At 67.2% G+C, this 22,400-nt stretch overlaps 4 protein-coding genes across 4 annotated transcripts; 2 read left to right on the forward strand and 2 right to left on the reverse strand.

The window, feature by feature from the left end:
- Positions 1-1,529: 1,529 nt before the first annotated feature.
- CHLNCDRAFT_145581 (hypothetical protein) lies at positions 1,530-2,897 on the forward strand (the record flags this gene model as incomplete). Its single annotated transcript, XM_005847951.1, has 5 exons — positions 1,530-1,586; positions 2,013-2,095; positions 2,239-2,285; positions 2,456-2,731; positions 2,866-2,897. The coding sequence occupies 5 exons, from the start codon at positions 1,530-1,532 to the stop codon at positions 2,895-2,897; spliced, it is 495 nt and encodes a 164-aa protein (XP_005848013.1).
- Positions 2,898-2,934: 37 nt separating this feature from the next.
- Positions 2,935-5,136, reverse strand: CHLNCDRAFT_52186 (hypothetical protein; the record flags this gene model as incomplete). Its single annotated transcript, XM_005848117.1, has 6 exons — positions 2,935-3,110; positions 3,277-3,398; positions 3,510-4,100; positions 4,227-4,487; positions 4,605-4,706; positions 4,877-5,136. The coding sequence occupies 6 exons, from the start codon at positions 5,134-5,136 to the stop codon at positions 2,935-2,937; spliced, it is 1,512 nt and encodes a 503-aa protein (XP_005848179.1).
- A 1,952-nt stretch (positions 5,137-7,088) lies between these two features.
- On the forward strand, positions 7,089-7,991 carry CHLNCDRAFT_145584 (expressed protein; the record flags this gene model as incomplete). The annotated part of the gene is made up of 4 exons (XM_005847952.1): positions 7,089-7,205; positions 7,446-7,499; positions 7,652-7,750; positions 7,896-7,991. The coding sequence occupies 4 exons, from the start codon at positions 7,089-7,091 to the stop codon at positions 7,989-7,991; spliced, it is 366 nt and encodes a 121-aa protein (XP_005848014.1).
- A 2,220-nt stretch (positions 7,992-10,211) lies between these two features.
- Positions 10,212-18,543, reverse strand: CHLNCDRAFT_145586 (hypothetical protein; the record flags this gene model as incomplete). The annotated part of the gene is made up of 25 exons (XM_005848118.1): positions 10,212-10,237; positions 10,486-10,639; positions 10,864-10,998; positions 11,180-11,285; positions 11,468-11,589; positions 11,827-11,976; positions 12,244-12,449; positions 12,636-12,809; positions 13,002-13,155; positions 13,361-13,456; positions 13,695-13,835; positions 14,095-14,249; positions 14,466-14,678; positions 14,892-15,060; positions 15,334-15,480; positions 15,697-15,849; positions 16,049-16,091; positions 16,144-16,181; positions 16,367-16,514; positions 16,679-16,758; positions 16,945-17,249; positions 17,535-17,988; positions 18,131-18,202; positions 18,315-18,350; positions 18,511-18,543. The coding sequence occupies 25 exons, from the start codon at positions 18,541-18,543 to the stop codon at positions 10,212-10,214; spliced, it is 3,510 nt and encodes a 1,169-aa protein (XP_005848180.1).
- Between the last annotated feature and the right edge of the window lie 3,857 nt (positions 18,544-22,400).

The following is a 22,400-nucleotide window of genomic DNA, read 5'->3' on the forward strand; positions in this document are numbered from 1 at the left end:
GAGTGCCAGGCACAGTGCTGCTTCTCAACACACTCTCCCGGCACTCCGCTTCTGTGCAGGCCCGTGGCGGCAGGCAGGGAGCTTCAGCAGGATGCGCCGAATTCCAACGGACGTGAGTGGGGGCCGCTCTCAGGCGACATGCAGGCGCCGGTGCTGTGGCGCTGCCGCTGGCAGCTGCCTCTGGAGTCAGGACCTCGCGCTCGGCCGTCAAGCGTGCCAGCAAGCCGCCCTGCCCTGCTCCGCCAGCCCACCCGCTAACACACCCCGCCCCCGCCTCCCGCGCCTGGCTTGCCCACCGCAGAGGGCGTGAGCTGCGCGCGCATCTGCCAGACCGGGCTGGACACCGACCGCGATCCAGCAGCGCTGAACGCCTGGCACGGCTTCTTTGACAGCTACGACTACTCGGGCAGCTACTCCGACTGCCAAGAGCTGCGCCAAGGACAAGACCGCCCGCAGGGAATACACCGACCAGTATGGCAACTCGTGCAGCGACATCTGCGAGAACGACACGGAAGGCTCCTTTGGCGGGTCGTCGGTGGAGGAGTGCCAGGGCTGCTGCGCCAGCTACTACCAGAACGGTGCGCCTGCTCGCCTCCTCTGCTCTGCTTGCTGGGCTGCCCCTCCCAAGTGGCCTCTGCCTCCGTCCGCACCCAGCCCCTGCCCACCCTCATACTTGCATCCCGCTGCGCTGCCTGCCCCCGCCTGCTTGCTGGATGCAGGCTGCAATCCCTGCACCGGCTTTGGCTGCTGAGCCGCTGCTGGCAGCGCATGCCCGCCTGGACCGGGCACCAAACCCTGCCTGCCCCGCAGCCGGCTGCAGGGTGGCCTTGCATTCTATGTGTCTGCCGTTGCGCTCGTTCAGTGGGCCCACTGAGCGTCCACCTGCTGTACAGGCACGCTAGGCTGTCTGAACCCAATTGCCGTGCGCCATCTCCGCTACCCACCCAGCCCTTTAGCGCTGGTGTGAGCCTGATGAATTTATGATTCTCCACTTTGGACTTACGAACCTGCACAGTCCCCCTTCCCCTGGATATTTGCTATACTATGAATAACACACAAGAAAGTTGGAGTCGTGGTCGGCGGCGCGCTTTGCGCGCTGAGGCGGCGCCAGCCCTTTTGGACCTCTATTGACCGCGGGAGTCTGTCAAAGCAACCCACGTCCGCTTCGGCGCCATACGAGATCACTGGAATGCCTCAAGGGGCAGTTTTGCCGTCTCCTTGCCGAACTTTGCAGGCTGATTGCGCGCAGAGGTCTGCTGGTGACCTTTCAGGCATCTTGGCGATGCGATTGGAACATGGACGCAGCACAGAGACAGGGCGCGGGCCCCCATCATTGTGTCTCCGCCCTACCGCCGCCTGCCTTGCCGCCGCTCGAACCCCGCCCGCCGCCGGTGCTTCTCCTCTCAATTGTGCCCTTCTGCGCTACACGGCAGGCCTGGATGCGCTGATCTCAAGCCCCAGCTGCTCTTGTACCTCCAATCCCGGCTGCCTGGCCCCTGTTTCCCCACCCCACTTTGTGACTAGGAAGTATGCCGCTTCCGGTGCCGCTCGACTGCGGCGAGGTGCTGGAGGGCAGCGCCGCGCCTGTGCAGCCATCCAGGAGGGCGAGGGGCTGGGCGTAGGTGCGGGTGCAGCTATCGCTGCTGCTGCCACAGGCGTAGGCGGCGGCTTCGGGCGGAGGCGGCAGCAAGTGCCAGCTGGCCTGGCCTGCGGGAAGAAAGACGCAGTCGAGGAAAGGTGAAAGGTGCGTGACCATTTTCAGCAGGCCTTAACAGCAACCCCCTCGCCACCCTCAGTGCGTGCCAGGTGAGCTGCAGGCTTGTGGCAGTGGGCCTGCTGGGGTGTCCTTGGAGGGGCAGTACGCGGCTGTTGCCAGAAACCCTTGGACTGCCCGTGCGACCCGCCACGGCAGTGTAGCGAGCGTGTGAGCCTCTGGGGTCTAGGGTCAGCATCGTCGGCAACAGACCCCCAACCGCACGCTCCGGCGGTGTCTCCCTACTGCGGCTCCGCAGACCGCCAACCGCCAACCTTTGCAGACCGGCTGCGCCCAGACCGCACCGGCCAAGATGAAGCCCGCCGCCCTGCTCCTGGCGCTGTGCGCTGGCCTTCTGCTCGTCGGGTGAACCGCGCGCCGATCCCGTCGCCGTCCCGCCCAGCTTCCTCCTGGCTGCCATCTCGCTTTTTCCATAGCTCGTCCTGCACCTCAATCCCCCAAGCGCTGTTTCTTCTGTGCCGCAGGTCTGTGATGGCCTCCAGGGAGCTCCAGCAGACCAGCTCGCAAGGACGTGAGTGGCGGTGGGGCCCGGCTTGATCTGCGTGCTGCCCGCTGTGGTTGCACAGTCGTGCTGCTGGCGCTTCGTGCAGTACGTGCCCTGCCCACTGCTCACTCTGTGGCCGGTTGTGCCAACCCATATGCCGTTTGCCCCGCCCTGCCGGCGCCCACGCCCGCGTGCAGAGGGCGTGAGCTGCGCGCGCATCTGCAAGACCGGGCTGGACGAGAGCCGCAGCGAGGCCTCGCTGGCCGCCTGGCGCCGCACCTTCCCCTACGACTACTCGGGCAGCTACTCCGACTGCATCAAGAGCTGCGCCAAGGACCAGACCGCCCGCAGGGAATACACCGACCAGTATGGCAACTCGTGCAACGACATCTGCGAGAATGACACCGAAGGCTCCTTTGGCGGGTCGTCGGTGGAGGAGTGCCAGGGCTGCTGCGCCAGCTACTACACAACCGGTGCGCCTGCGCCGACTCTGCTGTGCGTGACGAGGTGCCATCTGGAACAGCCTCCGCCTCCGCCTACACCCAGCCTCTGCTCACACGCATACTCGCATCCCGCTGCGCTGCCTGCCCCCGCCTGCTGGATGCAGGCTGCAATCCCTGCACCGGCTTTGGCTGCTGAGCCACCCCCGGCGCCCACCCGCCGGCGCCTCAGCCTTTCATGCCACACCCCCGGCGCTCTCCAGCACACCCCCTCCCGGCAACAGGTCTTGGGCGATAATATCCCAGCTTTGATGCATGCTTGTCTGCATAGCTACTGACCCTTGTAAATCTCCAAATGACACTCCAGCCAGCTGCCAGCAAGGGATTCCACTACTCTGGATGGCTCGTCTCACTGGCAGGCACGGATCAGGTCCCACAGAATTACAGGCAAGGCTAGCAAGAACTGAGAGGGGTGTGGCATCAGAATGTAGCAAGGACAGCTGCCGCCAGGAGCGGAAGAGCTAGCAGCCGCTGCCAGCTGCTGCTGCCTCCCCTGCCCCTCCTCGCTGCGGCGCCACTGTTGACGGCCACCTGCCTGCAGGTGTCAGGGGCGCTCTGCACCACTGCTGCCATGGCTCGCCACAGCGATGCCGCCTCCGTGCACGTGCAGGCGCCGCCACGGGGCGCCTGGCTCAGTTCGCTGCGGGAGGCGAGGTTGGGGAGGGCAGCGGGCACAGCATGGGACGCAGGCGGCAGCCAGCGTTCCAAAGCCAGCTGCTGCCACAACACACATCCACACGCCAGCACTCACCGGTTGTTGTCACAGAAGCACACCCAGGGCGCAGGTGGCGGTTCCGCGCTGATGCCGCTGCCGCTGCTGCTCCCGCTGCTGCCATCCAGCGGCAGCGCCGCCCCCCATTTGGAATGATCGTCACAGCTCCTCCACGCAGCCACCGGTGGCTGCACCAGCCCATCCCCAGAGCTCTGGGGCTCCTCGCCTGCTGTGGCAGGGGATGCTGCTGCCCTCAGCGTCCCTGCTAGCCCTGCTGGCACCGACAGGTTCTGGATGTCGACGGAGGCCAGGCTGCCGGGCTGGATGCCGCAGGTGTTGTTCATGCTCTGGTTGGGGTCATACCGGCAGGCCTCCGGCCCAAAGGCCCCAAACTGGGTGCGCCAGGTCTGCCAGCCCATGGAGGCCTGCAGCCCCGGCACCACGAGGTCCTCGAAGATCTGGGCTTGGTCGGCGGGGCCGCTGTTGCCCTTGGCAAACGCGGTCCAGGACACGCCGCCGGCGGTGGAAAACGTGGCGGTGGTGGGGGCACCAGGCGCTGCCGAGGGGTCAGCAGCATCGGCCAGCACGGCGATCAGGGACGGGTAAGTGGCTGCCAGCTTGCTGGGCACGCTGGCCTGCACACCGGAACACGACAGCCAGAACGCAGAATTGCCAGACGCAGCAGGATGGAGCATGCAGGCAGCAAGAACATGGGCTCACAACAGCCGGCCGCCTTCCTGCCCCTGCATAGCCCACCAGCTAGTTAGGCCACTTGCCTGGTAGAAGTAGGGCTTGAACTTGGACAGCAGCGCAGCCACCGCGCCATCCAGCGAGGAGGCGTTCAGCGACAGGCACAGCGCATGCTGCCCCAGGCACGTCTCGGGCCAGGGAACGTATGCCCAGTGCGGGGCGCCGTCGGTGCGGTTGGGCCAGACAGGGATGCTGTGGCGCAGCCAGATGCCGGAGGTGGCGCCGAAGTGCAGCAGGCCCTTGGCGTGCGCCCAGGGCAGGTAGTCCCTGCGGTGCGGAACGGCCGGGGTATGCGTGCAGTGAAAACTGAGCTGTCGGGCCAGCAGGCGGCGATGTCATGGGCAGCGATTAATGTTGAAGCGGCTATCCCCCAGCAAGGCTCACGTGTATTTATATCTGTAGTAGGGAGGCTGGTCTGAGTACATGGCAACCCCGGCGCCGTTGGCAGTCAGCTGGGCCAGCGTGCGCTGCAGGGCGCTGTCGGGCCTGCATGCGTGGCGGCGGCGGCGGCGAGGGGAACAAACCCCAAGTGAAACCATTGCACCGCCATGCACCGCTGCCCGTCCTGAGACCATCAAACTGCCCATCCTGAGACCATCAAACTGCAACAAGTAGATCCAAAGAATGCTTTGGAAGGCCTGGATCACTCACCTCACCTGTCAATGCTGCCAGCCTGCCAGCAGGTGCCGCCGCTGTCGCAGCCCGCCGCCGTGCTGGCGTCGACGTAAAGAGTCACGTTGCCGCGGACCCAGGGGCTGGCTCCGCAGTTTCCGGGCGTCTTGTAAAGCAGCCACCAATCCACAGGCTGCCCCGCGTCATTCAAACACACCGCCGAGCCGGCAGCGGAGGCAAGCGGCGGCGGGGTGGTGGCGGCCGCTGCCAGGCGAGCTGCGACGGCCGACTGAGCGGGCCGCATCGCGGCTGCTGCGTTCGCTAATCCAAGCAGGACGAGCGCGACCGCCGCCAACGCTGGAGGTGGAGGGTTTCGACCCAGCGGGAGCCCAGCATGGGCTGCCATCGCTGTTCGGGTCGCATGCCCCCAGGGGAGGGAGTAAGGGCATGCCAGAGGAAACGCACTGCGCCGCTGTTGGGATGGCGGTGGAAGAAAGTGGCGGTGGTGGCGGTCTGATGGTCTGCCGCCGCGTGCCGCCCTGGTGTCAGCCACTGGCTGCACGTGGTGTTGATTGTGCTGCGGGCTGTGCGGGCTTCATGTTTTTCGCGAGCTTTATCAGCTGCCAAGCGCAGCGTGGAAGGAAAGCGCACAGTACCACGGTGATTAAAGCGCTCGTCTGACCCCCCTGGATGCTTTTCTTCTCTCCTCATCCCTCAGTTCAGGTGCCACCGCAGTGCGCTGCTGCTCAAAATAGGTAAGACACTGGTGGGGTCCAAGGGCAGACCTGAGTTTCTTGGACATCCTTGGACATCCTTGGACTCACCCCCACCAACCTGCGCCTCAACTGCCCTCCACCGCCTCGCCCCCTCCTCCCCCATCTGCCCTCCCCACGTGCTTGCAGCACCGCCAAGATGAAGCCCGCCACCCTGCTCCTGGCGCTGTACGCCGCGCTCCTGCTGCTCGGGTGAGTGCTGGCCTCGACCACGTGCGCACCCGCACGCATGGCATCGCCCCCCTGCGGGCGGATGCCGTCAGCCGCACAGCCCCGGAACAGCCTCCCGCGTGTGTGCATATATGCGGTACCGTGCCGCCTACTCACCGATGACAATGCGTGGTATCCGGTAGTGTACCAGCCAGGCCAACCTCCTTCCCAGACAGCACCTGCCCAGCAGAGACCCTGCCACCTGAACCCCACCCCTGCCGCCACTCTGTTCTTGCAGGGCCATCCCGAAGACTGCTGGCGCCAGGGTGCTGACGGAGCAGCCCGAGAACCTGCCCAACACCGGCCCCTATGGATACACCCCCGGTGCGCCGCCAGCAGCGCACCTAGCGCCTGCCAACCGCCCGCGCGGCGTGCCGATGATCCAGCCAACACAGGCGGCATGCATGGTGTCAGCGCAGCCCACCTGCCTCCCCACCAGTGCCAGCTGCATTCGCCAACCACCACTACAGGTCCTGCTTCGTTCAAGGCGCCCTCCCAGTCGCAACGTGCTCTGCATTCCGCGCCGCCCTGCCTCGCCCTGCAGGCCAGAACTGCGGCTCCTTCTGCTCCTACAACAACGACTTTGGCTACGCCAACCACGCCGACTGCGTGCATGCCTGCGACTTCCCCACCACCTCCCAGCTGTGCGACTACCTGAGTGGCAAGGAGAAGGCCCAGTGCATCAAGGCGTGGAATGAGTACTACGCCCCCGGCCAGAACAGGGATCCCTGAGCCAGGACACTGCAGGGCGCCCGCTGGGGGAGGCCACACTGCCTGCGTCCTCCCTGCCGCTTCCTTTAGCGTGCATGCTTGCTGCTTGCTGAGAAGAAGACCAGCGCCGACTCCAAGAACGTGTATGCTCTCACTATGCTCTGTTACAGCATGCCTCAAGCCCTCTGGGTTCCTTTTGCGCATCGAATGACCTGTAAATTTCCCCTTGCACCAACAACTGCCACCGGTGACTGCGCGCCATGCAGCGCCAGACATGGAGTGCGGCCGCCGGCCTGAGGCGGCGCCGCCTCATGCGGCCGACAAACGTACCGTGTTCCCTCCAGCACATGTGCCCGTCCATACGGACGGAGGACAGTAGCGCCTGAGCACTGCAGATCATGATAGGGGGCCGGCGCAGGCATGTGTGAGAAAGAGTGCGGCGTTGTGAGTGCCACAACAGGGTACCCGTCCTGCCGCCGCGACCGCCGACTGTACTGCAGAGGATTGTGTTCGATCGTCTCGGAGCTGGGACTCACTTTTCGCTGTCCCCCACTTTGCAGCCATGGGTTTCGAGATCGACGAGAACGTGCTGCTGAAGGTGTCGGGCGTGGGGGCCATCGCCTACTGCGCGTTTGCGGCTGCTGCGCCCCGAGAGTTTCACAACACCTTCATGACCTCGGTGTGTGAGTTTGCGGGGGCGGGATCGCGACGCGCTCGCTCCGGAGTCAGCATCATCAGAAGTAGGGTTCATTCAGGCCGCGAGCTTGCCAGCACACCTGGGGCGACAGCAATGGAGTAGCAAGCGCAGCGTGGGTGGCGGAGGGAGAAGCGCCGTCCTGCTGCCGATCAATGCCCACCGCCCCGCCGCCGCCACACCGCCGCCGCACTGCAGATTTTTCTTTGCATTTTCTTGCTGCAGACGGCGCCCCTGTCTGCCGCCGCGTGGCGCTACCATGGCACTGTGGGCATGATGGTCGGGGCCGACCACCTGATCCTGTCCGCCAAGGATGGCCTGCAGGCGAGGCGTTGACCAGCTGGCGTAGCAGCCACGCTCCTCCGACCCTTCAGCGCCCCGTCGGCCCCTGAGCCCCTCGCAGGCTGCTGAAGCACTCTGCCTGCTTGCAGGAGACCAAGAAGGACATGCTGAAGGTGGCCGGCGTCGGCTGGCTGGCCTGCGCGGCACAGAACGCCTACAACGGCTACTCCAAGGCGAGCCTGCAGGCAGTGATCGCCGGACGTGATCTGCATGCAGTGGGTGGTGTGCATGCGTGTTGTGTGCATGCGTGGGCGCGAGGAGCGGTGCCGCGCTGCCGTGGCGCAGCGCCCGCCACCCCGCCCCGCCCAGCTCTCCTGCCTGCTTTCCGCGCAGAACCCCACCCAGCCCAAGGAGATTGCCACGGCCAACGCCATTGGGCAGGCGGTGCTGGGCTCCCTGTGCCTGATGAAGGGCTTCGACTGCTGCTGACAGCTCGGCGGTGGCTGATGCTGGGCAGCGCAAGTGAGCTGCTGAAGCGGTTGATGAGGTGGTCGCGCCGCCCGTCATACAGAATTTGTTGAGAGTTCCATTCCCCCAGATGAATGCAACCGTGCGAGCAGATGCATGCCTATCAGCTGTACTACTGTTGATGGATTTTGTGGGGTCTGTCTAGCCCCCATACGCGCCAGCCGACATTTTGTGAGCGGACACCCGATTTTGAGTTTCCGTTTTCCTCCCCATCCCGTCGACTTTTGTGCACCAGTCACATTTTGGCATGTAATGCTAACTGCTCAGTCCTCAGGCCCCGAGAGGGGATCCTCCGGAGGCTCCTGCATCAGATTGGGGCGAGAGCTGGAAACAGGTTGGTGGGCGAGCAACGTGGCGGCTCAGGGAGGAAGCTGCAGAATGAATGAGGGCACATGGTCCAGAAGAGCAAAGAGCGCAGATGTGGCTGGCAAACTTCCTGCCGCACGTGCTGACGAGGCCAGCTGTACTGCAGGACTGCGACATATCGTTCTCGGAGCTCGTTTTTCCTTGTTATCCCCTTTTTGTCACTCCTCCGTCCTGCCTTTGCAGCCATGGGTTTCGAGATCGACGAGGACGTGCTGCTGAAGGTGTCGGGCGTGGGGGCCATCGCCTACTGCGCCTATGCGGCTGCTGCGCCTCGGGAGTTCCACAAAACCTTCATGACAGCGGTGCGCTACGATCGAAACTAGGGTTCATGCAGGCTGCCTCCACCCGCCGCCACCGGCCGCCCCGCCGCCCCGCCGCCGCCGCCACCACACCGTTTTCTTTTTTTCCCTTGCCGCCGCAGACAACGCCGCTGTCCGAGGCCAACATTAGATATCATGGAACGGCTGGAATCATGGTTGGGGCTGACCACCTGCTGCTGTCGTCCAAGGATGGCCTGCAGGCAAGGCGCCTGGTGGTGAGGTTTCCCAGGGTCGGGACCCGCTAATCTTCCGCAGCCGGGGCTACCGCTCCACTGCTGTGTGGTAGACACAGCCCTTTCCTGCCCCCTAGCAGCCAGGGGCTGCCTCCACCTGCTGCTGCTGTGCAACTGCCTGCGGCTGGTGCTGCAATTGTGGTCACCGCTGTGCACCGACTGCCCTCCCCGCAGGAGACCAAGAAGGACATGCTCAAGATTGCCGGCTGCGGCTGGCTGGCCTGCGCCGCCCAGAACGCCTACAATGCATACTCCCAGGCGAGGCAGGGGTGTGCATGCAGGGCCGCAGGGGTGCGCGTCCATGTGTGCCCAGTCCCGCCCCAGTGCCGCGGCGCAGCGATGGAGGCTGACCCTCCACGTGGCTGCCTGCATGCCTGCATGCCTGCCCACCCCCCTGCTGCCGCAGAACCCCACCCAGCACAAGGACATTGGCACCGCCAACGCAGTCGGCATGGCGGTGCTGGGCTCGCTGTGCCTGATGAAGGGCTTTGACTGCTGCTGAGGAGCACGGCGCTCTGCGCAGCCGCGGGTTGAGAGGCAGAGGGATGAACCATGAAGAGCGGAAGCAACCAAGCCGTCAGCAAATGCTTCAGATGTATCCCGATCAGTCAACACCCCCAGCGGACATTTCAAGCTCCTAATTTGCGGCCTATCCCATAGCATTTGTGCCCGTGCATTTTGACATGTAAATATACCCCCCGCTTGCTTGACCTCCAGCCGGGCGGCACTTCCCACTGAGCAAATTCAGCTTCCCACTGAGCAAATTCAGCTGGCCCCATCTGCAGCCGGCTCCTGCCCAGCTCTCAGCAGCCAACAGCAGCAGTTACACGGCAATAGGTTGCAATCCAATGAAAAAGCGGGGCATTAATCAGAGCTCGATAAAGAGGAGGAAAAGTGGCGGTACGACAGCGCGCCGCAGCCGCTGCAAGGTGGCGAGGGCAGTCGGTGCGGGGTTGGGTGTGGTTCAAGGCGCGGCGACTGCTGCGGCGGTGGGCAGATACAGTGTGCGGCAGGGCGGCGGCGCGAGGCAAGGTGGTAATGCCGGGTGGCAAAAGGGGGTCACGGGATCGGGCGCGGGCGGGGGCCAGGGGCGGCTCCCGGGCCCGGCTTGCGCCCTCACAAGTTGGCTGGGTAAGGGACAAGACTCCAGTGCTGAAGAGGGACGGTTGTTGAGCACACGCGACACAGGCACAGACACACACAGGTTGCTTTGTTGTTCGCTCGACGCCGCCGGGGCCGGGCTTCGCTGGGGCTGAAGCGCTTTACTGGTCGCCATTCTGCTTCTGGTCTGCAGCACAGGGTGGCGGCAGGAAACACGCCTGCTCAGGACAGGGGCAGGGGCGTGCATGTGCGGGCCGCTGCCTGCCTGCCACCTGCCTTTGCCACCCCCTCCACCTCTTCCCTCACCTCCCCTTCCCAGCCACCAGCCCGCATTCTCCTCCCCTCGCACCACCGACAGCCCCTCCCCCTCAACCACCCCGCACGCAACCTCCTCCCCTCCCCGACCTCCCCAGCCAGCCAGCTGCCGCCACCCACCCGCAATCTCCTCCAGGTCCACGTAGTCGCGCTTGTGCGGCGGCAGCCCCGCCTGCTCCTTCCAGTAGTCCACCTGCCGCTTGAGGCGCAGCACGTCGGCGCTGTTCTCGTTCTTGGACACATCGTTGCGGATGGTGGACACGCGCTGGGCGTACTGCAGCGCCGGGCAAGGGGCGGGACGGGCAGCGGGGGACCGCAGAGAAGGTTGTCAGGGCTTTGCGAGCAGCAGGCAGGAGGTCGACCGAGCGCCAGGCCAGCCGGCCACGCTGCCTCTGCTTCTCCACCGCCGCTGCTCTCCGCTGCGCATCCGACCTGGACCCACCCGTCCCGCCCAACCACACAGCCAGCCTGCACAGCCGCCGAGCCACCCCGCCGCACCTGCAGCGAGTTCTGGGTCTCGTCCAGGTTGGCATCAACGGGGGACACGTTGACAAACATGAGGGTCTTGGCGGTACCGCCGATGGAGTCGGACATGAGCATGGTGAGCTTGTGGTCGCGGTACGGCACGTGGCCCTGCGGTACCGCCAGGAGGGCACACACACCGGCTCGTGTTGGGGCGAGGGGCAGGCGCAGGGCTCGCGTGGCGCAGCACACTGTGCAGGGTCAGGCCTGCCGTGGCGTGTGCACTCCCTGCACCCTCTGCCAGCTCCCCACAGCTCCTTGCGACTGCCCAGCCAGCCGCGGCGGTGCCCACCTGCTCGGTGGCGAGGGCGGAGATGACGTTGCCCAGGGCAGACAGCGACTTGTTGATGGCCTGGGCCTCCTTGAGCTGCTCGCCCACCGACCCAGACTTCTTCACGCTGCGGGGAGGCAGGGGCAGGCAGGGGTGGGTGGGCAATTCTGGTTGCCGAGTGTGTGTGTGGCGGAGGAGGGGCAGGCGTGGCTTCAGCTCCCCAGCGGGCGGCTCCAGCGCCTCCTCGCACGCGTGTGCTGTCCTGCCACGCCTGCCGCAGCCTGGCACCCCGCCATGCACCAGCCTCACCGCTCGGAGCCGGCCAGGTCGACAAACGACAGCTTGCCGCGCGCCACGTTCTGGGTCTGCAGGTTGGTGGACTCGATGCAGATGGTGATGATGAGGTGGGAGCGGGAGGACTCGCGGTTCATCTGCGGGCGCACGGGCAGGCAGGAGGGACAGGCAGGAGGCGGGGTTGAGCAGGAGTTTGGCAAGGCAAGGGCGTTGAGGCAGGGCGCAGCGGTGTGGCACGAGAGCGACAGCCAGCACCGCGGCTGCCAAGGACCGCCGCGCCGCCGCCCGGCAGAGGCCCGCCCCGCCATGCAGGCGCAGGGGCACCGGGCCGGCAGCATGCTGCCACCAGCCGCGCGCAGCCCGCAGCCACGCACCTGCGTGGAGGAGACGCGGCGGCGCGCCAGGCCCGCCTCAATCACATCCATGAGCTCCCGCGGGCTGCTGATGTTGTCCACGATGGTGGCCCCCGGCACCGTCACCACGCCCTTGGGGTCCTTCTTGATCTCCAGCCTGGGCTGCTTGTACTGCAGGCAGGACGGGCAGGCGGGACGGGAGGGCCAGAGGACATGCGTCAGCCAGATGGCCGCAGGATGGGCCCGCGGCGAGGCCTCCACCCGGGCACTTGCAGCCGCTCACCAAGCGCAGGCAGCCCCATGCCTGAGCCACGCCATCCCCACATGCCCCCGCCGCCAGTCCCTACCACGCAGCCAACCACACGCACGCACGCCTTCACCACCACGCAGCACACATCCCCGCAGCCAGCACCACAGCCAGCCCGCAGCCCCGCCCACCAGCTTGTCGCCCTTCTTGTGCTCCGCCAGCAGGTCAGTCAGGTCGTCGCAGTAGAGCTCCAGCATGAAGCAGGAGATGCGGAAGGAGGCCTTGCCCGAGTCGCGGTCCATGACGGCGTACAGCTCGGTCACGCCACGCGGCGTCAGGCCAGGCAGCTTCTCGTTGCCGTAGATGGTGAAGGTCTTGCCGGACCCGGTCTGGCCGTCTGTGGCGGGCAAGGATGTGGAAAGGAGGGAGGGGGCGGGGTGGGAGGTGGTGAGCCCCTCGCTTGCAGCAAGCCCGCTGCACCCATGTCCTGCATGTCGATTCCATTCAACGCGATGCGTGCGCAGCACGTCAGGGCCCCAGCACATCAGGGCCCCAGCACATCAGGGCCCCAGCCGCCACTCACAGGCGAAGATGCAGACGTTGTAGCCGTCCACCGCCGACTGGATGAGGTGCTTGGTGTCCTCAAACACCTTGTCCTGGTGCGTGGTGGCGCCAAACACAGAGTCGAAGCTCCACTCCTTCTTGGTGCCCTTCCAGTTGAGGCCGATGGTGAGCTCGTCGGGGATCATCACCGCCTCTGCGGGGGCAGGCGGGGAGGGCAGGGATGAGTGAGGGGAAAGCTGGAGAGGCGAGGCCAGGGAAGGACGCACACATACGACGGGGCTGCACGGCCGCGACGGCACAGCAGCAGGCAGGCACGCGGCGCAACACAGCGGACACGCGGCAAGCCATGCCAGCCCGCGGCGGCGGCGGCAGCGGCGGGACCCACCTGTCTGCCCGCGGTCCTTCTCCATCTGCAGGATGGGGCGCACGCGGCAGTAGACCCGGATCTTGCCCTTCATGTCCTCCATCTGGTTGAAGATCTTCTTGCGCATGATGGCCTCGTCGCGGTACAGCGCATCCAGCTCCTCCAGCCGCTTGGCCTGCGAGGGGGGGAGGCGCGGGGCGAGAGTTAGAGATCGGAGGTGCGGTGAGATCGGAGGCAGGAGAGCGACTGCGCAGGGGCAGGGAGCATGCGGCTGCGCTGCCTGCACAGCCTGGGCACAGCCCGCCAGCCACCAGCCCTTCTGTCCTGTTCCCCCAGGCAGCCAAGCCACCACCCAGCCTGCTCCAGCCCCAGCCGCTCACCTGCTGGGAGATGACCTCCGCCTGCGCCTTCTCCCGCCGCTCCACGTCCTCCTTCATCTCGCGCAGCTCCTGCAGCTCCTTGCGCGCGCCCTTGGTCTGCGGGCAGGCAGGCAGGCAGGCACGGGCGGGGGCGGCAAGGTCAGGCAGGGAGACGGTGCAGGGGGGAGGCGCCGGGCCAAATGCACGCGGTCCCAGCCAGCCAGCCGACGAGCCGGCTGCATCACAGCCTCCCGCCGCGCCACACACATGGGCCCCGCTATCAGACCAGCACCGCACAACCAGCGGTCCACCTCCACCTCCACCTCCGCCGCCGCCATACCCCACCCCCGCGCACCGACTCCAGCTCCTGCTTCGCCTCCGACAGCAGCAGCTCCTTGTTGCCCAGCTCCTCAATCAGCTCGTTGATCTTGGCCTCCTTCTCGCGCACAGCCTCCAGCGCCACCACCGCGCCGCCGGCCGCAGCCGCGCCGCCGGCCTGCAGGGAGGGCGAGGGCAGGGCAGGGCACAGTCGGGGAGAGGGAGGCAGCAGGCCAAAGCGTGACACCCACCCCTAACGTTGCAGCAGCTACCTTGCCCCACCACCAACCATGGCTGGCCCAGCGCGCTCCCCTGCCGGTGCACTTGCTGCTGCGAGCAGCAGCAGGCCCTACACTCTCCCACATGCTGCCTCCGCAAGCTGCCTCCACACCGGTGCCCCCCCACGCTCTCCCACATGCACCCCCCACGCCGCTCACCGCACGGAACGCCTCCATCTCCTGCCTGTGCGCCGCCTCCAGCCGCGCCAGCTTGCTCTCCATGGCAGACTTTTCGGCCAGCACCGCGCTGATGCGCTGCTCAATCGCCTTCATCGCCTTTTCGTCGCCGCCGGCTGCGCCGCTCAGGTCCAGGGCTGCGCCAGCAAGCGAGGCGGGAGGGACGGGCAGGCAGGCGGCGTGGGTGGGTGAGCAGAGTGGGTGCAGAGTTAATGCCTGCCGTGGACCCGCACGCACTGCTGTGGAGCCCACGCAGCCCACAGCCAGCGACACCAGCAGCTGCACCAGGCCGCAGGCAGGTGCCAGGCTGGATCCCACAGGTGCCTTCACGGCCGGCCCCGCACCGCTCGCACCTGCCAGCTCGGCGGCGGCCGCGCCCGCTGCCACGCCCGCGCCGCCCATGCCCTTGAGCACGCTGAGCTCGTCGGCCATGGCCTGCCGCTCCTCCGCCAGCTCAGCCAGGTGCTGGTCCTTGGCGTCCAGCATGGCGCGCGCCTCATCCAGCTGGCGCTGCAGCTCGCCCACGTGCGCCTGGTACTTGGGCCCAAAGTCGCCGCCGCCGGGGGCTGCCGCACAGGGGAGGGCAGGCGGGCAGGCAGGTCAGCAGGAGAGGCTGGGCAGCGCGCTGCATGGGAGGTGTATCACACGCTTCCCCGGCAGCAAAAAGGCGCCGCAGCATCCCCTCACAAACCAGCCAGCCATCTCCCGCCGCTGCCCCTCCTCTCCCCGGCCAGGCAGCACGCTGTGCCCTCGGCCGCCACAGGCAGGCAGGCGCCCACCGGTGGAGATGTCGGCGCCGCCGTCCTGCGCGGCCTTGGCCTTGGAGTAGCGCTTCATCATGATGTCGTTGATGTGGGTCTGCAGGGCCATGCAGATGTCCTCCCCCTGCTTGGTCTCAAACTGGAAGATGTGCAGCACGCCCGCCACTCGCATCTTGAAGAACACGGCCTGCGGGGAGGGGAGGGCGAGGGAGAGGCAGGAGAGAGGCGGAGCAGGCCGGGTCAGCATCGCTTGGCGCGGCAGCAGCGAGCTGGCTTGCCCACCACTCGCCCTCGCCGCTCCTCCCCAGCACCGGGTGACCTTCTCCACGCCAGCACCCCAACCGCGCATACACCGATCACCAGCCTCGCCCACACAGCCAACCTCGGATCCACTACGACACATCCACCCACCCACCCATCCACCCTCCTGCGCAGCCAGCCAGCCAGGCAGGCAGCCCACCTGGGAGGAGGAGCCGAACTGCATGATGTCGCGCAGCTCCGCCGAGTGCAGGTATTCCTTGGGGACGGGGCGGAAGAAGTGCACGCCGCGCTTGTTGATGCCCAGGATGAGCTTGGGAGGCAGCAGGCCGATGGGGTCCTCGATGCGCTGCGGGCAAAACAGCAGGAGGGGGTATGAGGTGAGGGGGTACGAGCCAGCAGCAGTCCAAGCTGCCACACATTGCCGGACGCCTCAGCCGCTTTCCCGACATGGGTCGCGACTCTCGAGCCCATGCCCTTCCGCCGTGTAAACCAAGCCCTGGACGCCCACTCGTCACTCCCACACACACAGGGGCCACCAGCAGCAGCACCCCCGCCACCCCACCTTGACCGTGAAGAAGATGGAGTTGCCGTAGGGCAGGGAGCGGATGATGCGCAGGTACTGGATGCGGGCGTCGTCCTTGGAGAACTGTGACAGGGCGCGGTAGCGGGACGACACGTCGGCCATCCACTCCTGGCGCGGGCGGCTGGTCAGGATCTGCGGGGCCAGGGGGTGGAGGCAGGCAGGCTGCTGGGCAGGGAGGGAGGGCCAGGGGCCGAGCCTGCCGCTCCCGGCAGCCCAGGCAGCGCCAACCGCCTGGTCCGGTGCCTGCGATGCGGCTGACACGATGCCCTGCTGCACAGCATGCTGTGCAACACAGGTGGTACGACATGACTGTACCGCTGTACCGCCTCACCTGCTTCACCATGTACTTCTTCAACGCCCCCTCCAAACAAGGCCTTGTCCGAGACAGGGGGGGGGCCGGGTTCCGCTGGCTTTGGCAGGGCGCACTTTTGCGCCGCACCCTCGCGATCCACCGGGTACTGGCCCTGCAGGCGGGGAACGCAGTACGGGGTGAGCAAGGCTCAGCACAGCAGTTGGAAACAACAACACAAGAACGGGTGGGGAGCAGGCAGCCGGTGGGCTGCACCCTGCCCCGCCACTCTTCCGCCGCTTTTTTCTGAAAGGTTCATCCCAGCCCCAAGGGCCACGTCTGGCGACCGCTTCAACACACCTGCAGGTAGTCGTGCTGCGCCTGGATGTAGGAGAGGTTGACAAACTGCGGCTCCGTCACCGTCTCGTCCGTCTCCCGGAACATGCGCTTCTTGAACAGCAGCTTGGAGGTGGAGCCCTCCTTGGCCTTCTGCTGCTTGAAGTCGTACCTGCGGGCGGAGGACCAGGCAGGAGCCAGGAGCGGGGCGCGGTGAGGCAGCAGCCGGCAGCAGCGGCAAGCTCGCCCGGAGCCAACGCTGAGCGCCATCAGGCCACAGCGCCGCAGGCACTGGCCCACTCAGGCTGCCAGGTAAGGCTCTGCCAGCCTGCTCACATGATGTCGGCGATGAAGCGGTTGTCGTCCATGAGCACATGCTCATCCGTCACCGGCATGCCTGGCTCCAGGGCCTTGCCCTGCAGGTGGGCGAGGGGCGAGCGCGCAGGCGCTGGGGGAAGTCAGGACCTGAGCCTGCGTGCCCAGCCCAGCCTGAGGAGCCGCCCAGCTGCTCCCTGCGCCAACACGCTGCGCTGCCCCGTCCCAAATGCTCGCGCTGCCACCTGAAGCATCCCCGGGCAGCGCCACCAGGCGTCTGGGCGCACCTTCTGCACGGCGAACAGCGAGAAGGTCTGGTAGTTCTCCAGCTTGATCTGCCCCGCCAGCTGCTCCACGGCTTCCATGACGGTGGTGCTGGCGTCGTACGACAGCTCCTCAAACGTCTCGTCCAGGAAGTAGACCACCGCATTCTGCTTGGCGCCCTTGAACAGCGCATCGATCTCCTGCATGTCGGGCAGCGTGCGGCGCTGCCCCGCCTTGGCCGTGCGCTTCATGGCCTGCCACGTCTTGGTAGCGAGGTCGCGGACCTCGGGCAGCTCCTCGGCGTCGTGCGCGCACGTGTGCACGTACTCTGCGCGGGGGCAAGGGGCGGCGAGCAGGTGGTGGGCAGGGCAGGCACGCAATGGGGTGTGAGCGGTGGCATGTGGCGCTGCTGCGACACCGCATGTTGTCCGGGGCGGGCCAGCGGAAAGGGCTGCCCTGGCTGAGCTGGCTGGGGGGAACAGCCGCCTGCATCGTACCGCCACCAACTGCTGCCAAACCTGTGGTGCTGCTGCCACACTGCTCAGCAGGCGGCTGCCCCACCCCTCGCCAGGCATCACGCCACAGCCAGCACGCAGCAGCAGCCCAAGCGCACCCGACACCAGGCCCATGAAGTCCTTGGAGGGCGGCATGGTGGCGGCGGTGAGGTAGAAGAGCTGCCAGGCCTTGGTGCGGGCGGCGGGGTTGGGGTTGCCGCGCGTCTGCTTCACCAGCTGCATGTACAGCTCGTCCCGCAGCTCCACGCGCTTCAGGCCCTGGTGCAGCAGCTTCTGGGCCAGCTCCAGCGCCGCCATCGCGCCCAGCATCTCGCCGTGCACCCCCATGTACTGCAGCACCGACTGGAACATCTTCACCGCCCGCCCCTGGTTGTCGGGGTTGTGCTTCAGCAGGCTCACGGGCAGGCTGTCCTCCGAGAAGAGCAGCAGATCGTCCAGCTGCAGGTTCTCGGGCGTGCCGGGCGTGTCGGCGGGCTTGGGGCTGCGCCCAAAGCTGAGGAAGCGGCCCATCTTGGGGCCGCCGCTCTGCCGCGCCCGGTTGAACGCCTCCAGCTGCGGGGAAAAAAGGGAGGTGGAGCCGTGGAGGTTGACAGGAGGGCGGTGCTGCGCTGCGCTGCGCTGCAGGAGGCAGCAAAGGAGCGAGGCGCGGCGTGTGCCCGCTTGCGTGCCAACCGCCCTCCCCGCCGCTCCCTACCTGGAACTTCTCAGAGTGGCTATCCAGGCCCTCCAGCACGGGGCTGCGCATGTCGCTGAACCCAGACATTTTCTGCAGCGGACAGGCGGGCAGAAGGCATATAGCATGAGCGCCGGGTCCCTGAACAGTGAGGCTCAAAATACACGCACGTGACCATGGTTTGGGCCCACGCCCAGCTGCTCACCGATCCGGGGGTGGTGGGGTCTCTGTGACCGAAGCCCTGCATACAGACAACAGCACAGGCGGCATCGTTGGGGATGCACGCGGCAGCGAGCCACACGCAGCAGCGACAAGGGCGCAGGCGGTTGTGGCCTGGCGGCGGGTGCCGCCGTCCGGCGCAATGGCGCCGCCAGATCCCCAGCCCAGCCCCGCCTCCTCACGTTCTCTCCAGAATGTTCCATCTCCACCGTCATTCTACAACGGCGGCCTGCGGCAGCAAGGGGCGGGGACACAGATTGGCAAGAGGGCACACCGGCCGCGTGGACCCGCAGCCTCGCTGCAGGGCGGCAAGGCTGGCGCCATCCCGTCCATCCGGCGCTGACCAACGCCTGGCCGCGGCCCCGGGGTGTCGAGGCGCGAGGGGGAGCTGAGGCAACCACCCTGCTGCACGATTTGCGCGCCAAAACACGGGAGATCTGTGGAAGGCGGCCTGCCTCACCGCCGCAGAGAGTGTTTGGCGCGTCCCCTAGCGCGCTGGGCCACCCGCTTGCCGGGAGGGGTGGTTCACAGCAAAAGCTGTTCGGCGAAGCAGGCTGCAGAAGGAGATGCAAGGGACAGTGCGGCAGCTTCTGCCCCAATCGAGGAATGCGGCTGGGGGCCGCAAGGCGATGGGTAGCCTCGACCCAAACATGTACAGCCACCGCCTGCATGTACAGCCACCGCCAGTGAACTGCCAATTCAGCGCGGTTTCGCAGGCCGAACGCCACTTGCAGCGATCCGGTCGTCTTTCCGAACTCGTGGGGTGCCGCAGATCGCCCACGTCGCTCGGTCAACCCTCCCGCCAGTGATTGCTCGGGGCGGGTTCTCCGCCTCGTGCAGCCTGAAAGCCACCAGCAGCGGCAGTACCTGCCAATGCACGACACTAGCAGCGCCCCAGGTGCCACCCCCAAGCCCTTCCTGCGCCGTGGCAGCGGGTGGGAGACGCGGGTGGCGGCGGCACGCGAGGGCCGCCGCTACGTGCCGCGGGGTGGGCCCATCAAGGACTACAGCCAGGAGGACGAGGTGGCACTGCCGCGGCGCCGTCGGGCAGCCACGGCCAGCAAAATCCCCCGCTCGCCCGCCAAGCCGGCCACAAGCACCAAGGCAGGTGCAGGCGGCCTGGGCGGCCTGGGCGGTCGTAGCCAGGGCTCCGCCGCCGGCGCAGTTCCGTCTCCATCCAGCAAGCAGCAGGGCCGCACTCCGCAGCCCGCTGCACGAGCTGCACGCCCCCTGGCGGCAGCGCATCTGCGGCAGCCAGCCGCCCCGCAGGCGGCGCCGGCAGCAGCCAGCAGCAACGCCTGGGCACGCAAGCTGCTAGGGGGCGGTGGCCGCCAGGCAGCCCCCCACCAGGCCCAGGGTGGGCATCTGATGAATGAGGTGCGAGCCTGCTGCTGCTGCACTGTGTCCCTGCATACCTGCTTGTCTGTCAAGCTGGCTGTAGCGGTCAGCAGCAAGTGCCCTTGTGTGAGTGTGGGTGCAGGACAAGGACCTTGAGGAGTTTGAGGCGCTGGAGAGCCAGGTGCTTCGTGAAGTCAGCAACTCGCCGCTGTCCCACAGCATCTCGCCCGCCAGCGGCCACAAGAAGGCGCGCCTGAGCGGCGGCGGCGGCGGCGGCGGCGAGATGGCTGGCTTCTACGCTTCAGCGGCAGCAAGGGGCCAAGGGCAGGAGGCAGGGGCCCTCAATGAGGAAGAGGAGGGGCAGGAGGAGGAGGACGTGTTTCAGAGTGATGGCGAGGGCCACGTGCACGGAACCTTTGCACAAGGCAGTACTGCGCAAATGGCGGCAGCCGGCATCAGCCACCCCTCGGCCCGCCGCGCCATGAGCTTTAATGGGGCGGCGCTGGCAGCTGGGCGGGCACCGGGGATACCTGCCGCAGGATTGGAGGATGAGGGTGAGGTGGAGATGGTCGTCGAGGTGAGGGGGTGGAGCGGCCAGCAGGTGCACTGCTCACAGCGCATCATTTTGCAACCTTCCAAGCGTCACAGATGGGCTTGCACCAGGCCGTCGCGCTGGCGGGCTGAGTCTGGTTGGCCGCACGGGTGCTTCTGCCCTGCTGCAGTCCTCCTTTGTCCAAGACATCCGGCTGCCGCCCGCATCCGGCATGCCGCAGCGGCCCTTCAGGCCGCCGCCGCCCTTGGCAGCTGCCGTCACGAGCCCCAGTGCCTCAGCCGCGCCATCCCACCGCCCGCCGCCACCCCGCGGCGAGGCGCAGCAGATGTGGCCAGGCGACGGTGCTGGCGGCACAGCGGCGGCGGCGTTGGCGGGGCAGGGCGGGGAGCAGGAGGCGGTGGAGCAGCTGCAGCAGGAGGTGGTGCGCCTGCAGGAGGAGCGGGCGCGGGTGGCCCGCCTGAGGCTGGATCTGGAGGAGGCGGCAGCTCGCCTGGACCAGGAGCGGGCGGCCTTCGAGAAGCGCAAGGTAGGCCGCCCCCAAGGAGGGTGCTGGGTGGGCTGGCTGCCTGCCCGCCGCCGGCCACCTCATGCCCGCATGGTTGAGGTGTTGAGGGCAAGCGGAGGCGCACCTACCTAGGGTATCACTGGCTGCTGCCCTGGCGGAGGTGTCCACTCAAACAGTTGTAAGTGAGTCCCCCTTGCTGACTTTCATGGCTGTGCTGGTGGCCTGCTGCCGCCCGGCTGGCGCCAGGTGGACGAGGCGGCGCGCTTCGAGGCAGAGCGCGGCGAGGAGCTGCGCAAGCTGCAGCGCGACCGGCGCGTGCTGGAGAAGCAGAGCCGCGCCATCCTCAAGATGCCCACCAAGCAGTCCAAGGAGGAGGTGGCGGCGGTGGAGGTGCGGTGGCAGCTGCCACCTGTTGCCAACCCACATCCGGAAGCCCATCACCGCTGCCGACAGCACCTCTGCCTGCCAGGCAGGCTCGCGCCGCCTCCTCTGGCTGCGGATCAGCCATGTCGCCCCACATTGCCTGCCTCACTGCCGCGCCTCGCCGCTCTCTGCCTGCCGCAGGCGCTGCTGGCCGAAGAGCGGCGCAGCGGGCGTGCTCGCGAGGCTCGCCACAAGCTGACGGTCGAGCGCCTTCGCCAGCAGCTGGTGGAGCTGCAGGACAAGAACGGGGAGCTGCGGGAGCAGGTGCAGTACCTGGAGCGCCAGCAGCTTCAGCAGTCTTGGGGCGGTACCGCTGGCGATGCCGACGCAGGAGGGCCGCGGGCCGCGGATCGCAGCTCGACATCTGCTGCTGCCAGCTACGGTGGTGCTGCTGTCACTGCGGTCAGCCCTGCGGCTGCCGGCAGGCCTGCTGCTGCCCCAGCCGGCTGCTCTGGGCAGCCGGGAGCAGCCGGCAGGGCGCAGAGGGGCCGGGGCCAGCTTCCTGTTGTCAGAGTGGAGCGTGGCTGCACGCCCGTCGCTCCTGCGGGGCCTCCCACCGCCAGCGCCATGATGGCTGGCGCTGCTGGAGGCTTTGCCGGCAGCAGGCACCTGCAGACGCATGGACCTGCTGGCCAGGTGGAGACCCATGGGCAGGTGCAGTGGGGGGCCGGCGGCGAGGGAGAGGAGGAGGGTCAGGAGGAGGAGGAGGACGGTCAGTACATAGCGGATGTGCAGCTGAGTGAGGAGGAGGTGATAGTGTACGAGGCCGAGCAGGAGCAGGGGCAGGGGCAGGGGCAAGCGGCTGAGACTCATTCCCAGCTGGCTGGGGCGGCCGCCGTCATGACCAAAGCCAGCTCAGCTGTAGCCCGCTTCAACCAGCTGCGCGACTCGCTGGCTCAGCAGGAGGGCCTGCAGAGCCGGCTGGGCAGCAGGCTGGCCAGCCTGCAGGCCTCCCCACACCTTGCCGCCACGAGGTTGGCAGCTGACAGCAAGCCCGGCGTCAGCCCTGCACTGAGCGCCACCTCTGCTGCGGCTGACGGCCATGCTGGTACTGGCAGCTTCCAGGCAGCTGGCCATGCAAGCGGAGAGGACGACCTGAGGCGCCTGGGCCGCACCCTGCTGGCTGCTGCCGCCAGCCACCCGCAGCCCGCCGGCCCTGCTGACCCTCCGGCGGCCCAGCAGGCGGCAGCCCCTGTGCATCTCAGCGCCCCGCCTGGCGCCGCCGCACCAGCACCCGGCTCCGCCGGCGATGC

The sequence above is a fragment of the Chlorella variabilis genome (genome assembly GCF_000147415.1).
Source record: "Chlorella variabilis unplaced genomic scaffold CHLNCscaffold_9, whole genome shotgun sequence".
NCBI lineage: Eukaryota > Viridiplantae > Chlorophyta > Trebouxiophyceae > Chlorellales > Chlorellaceae > Chlorella > Chlorella variabilis.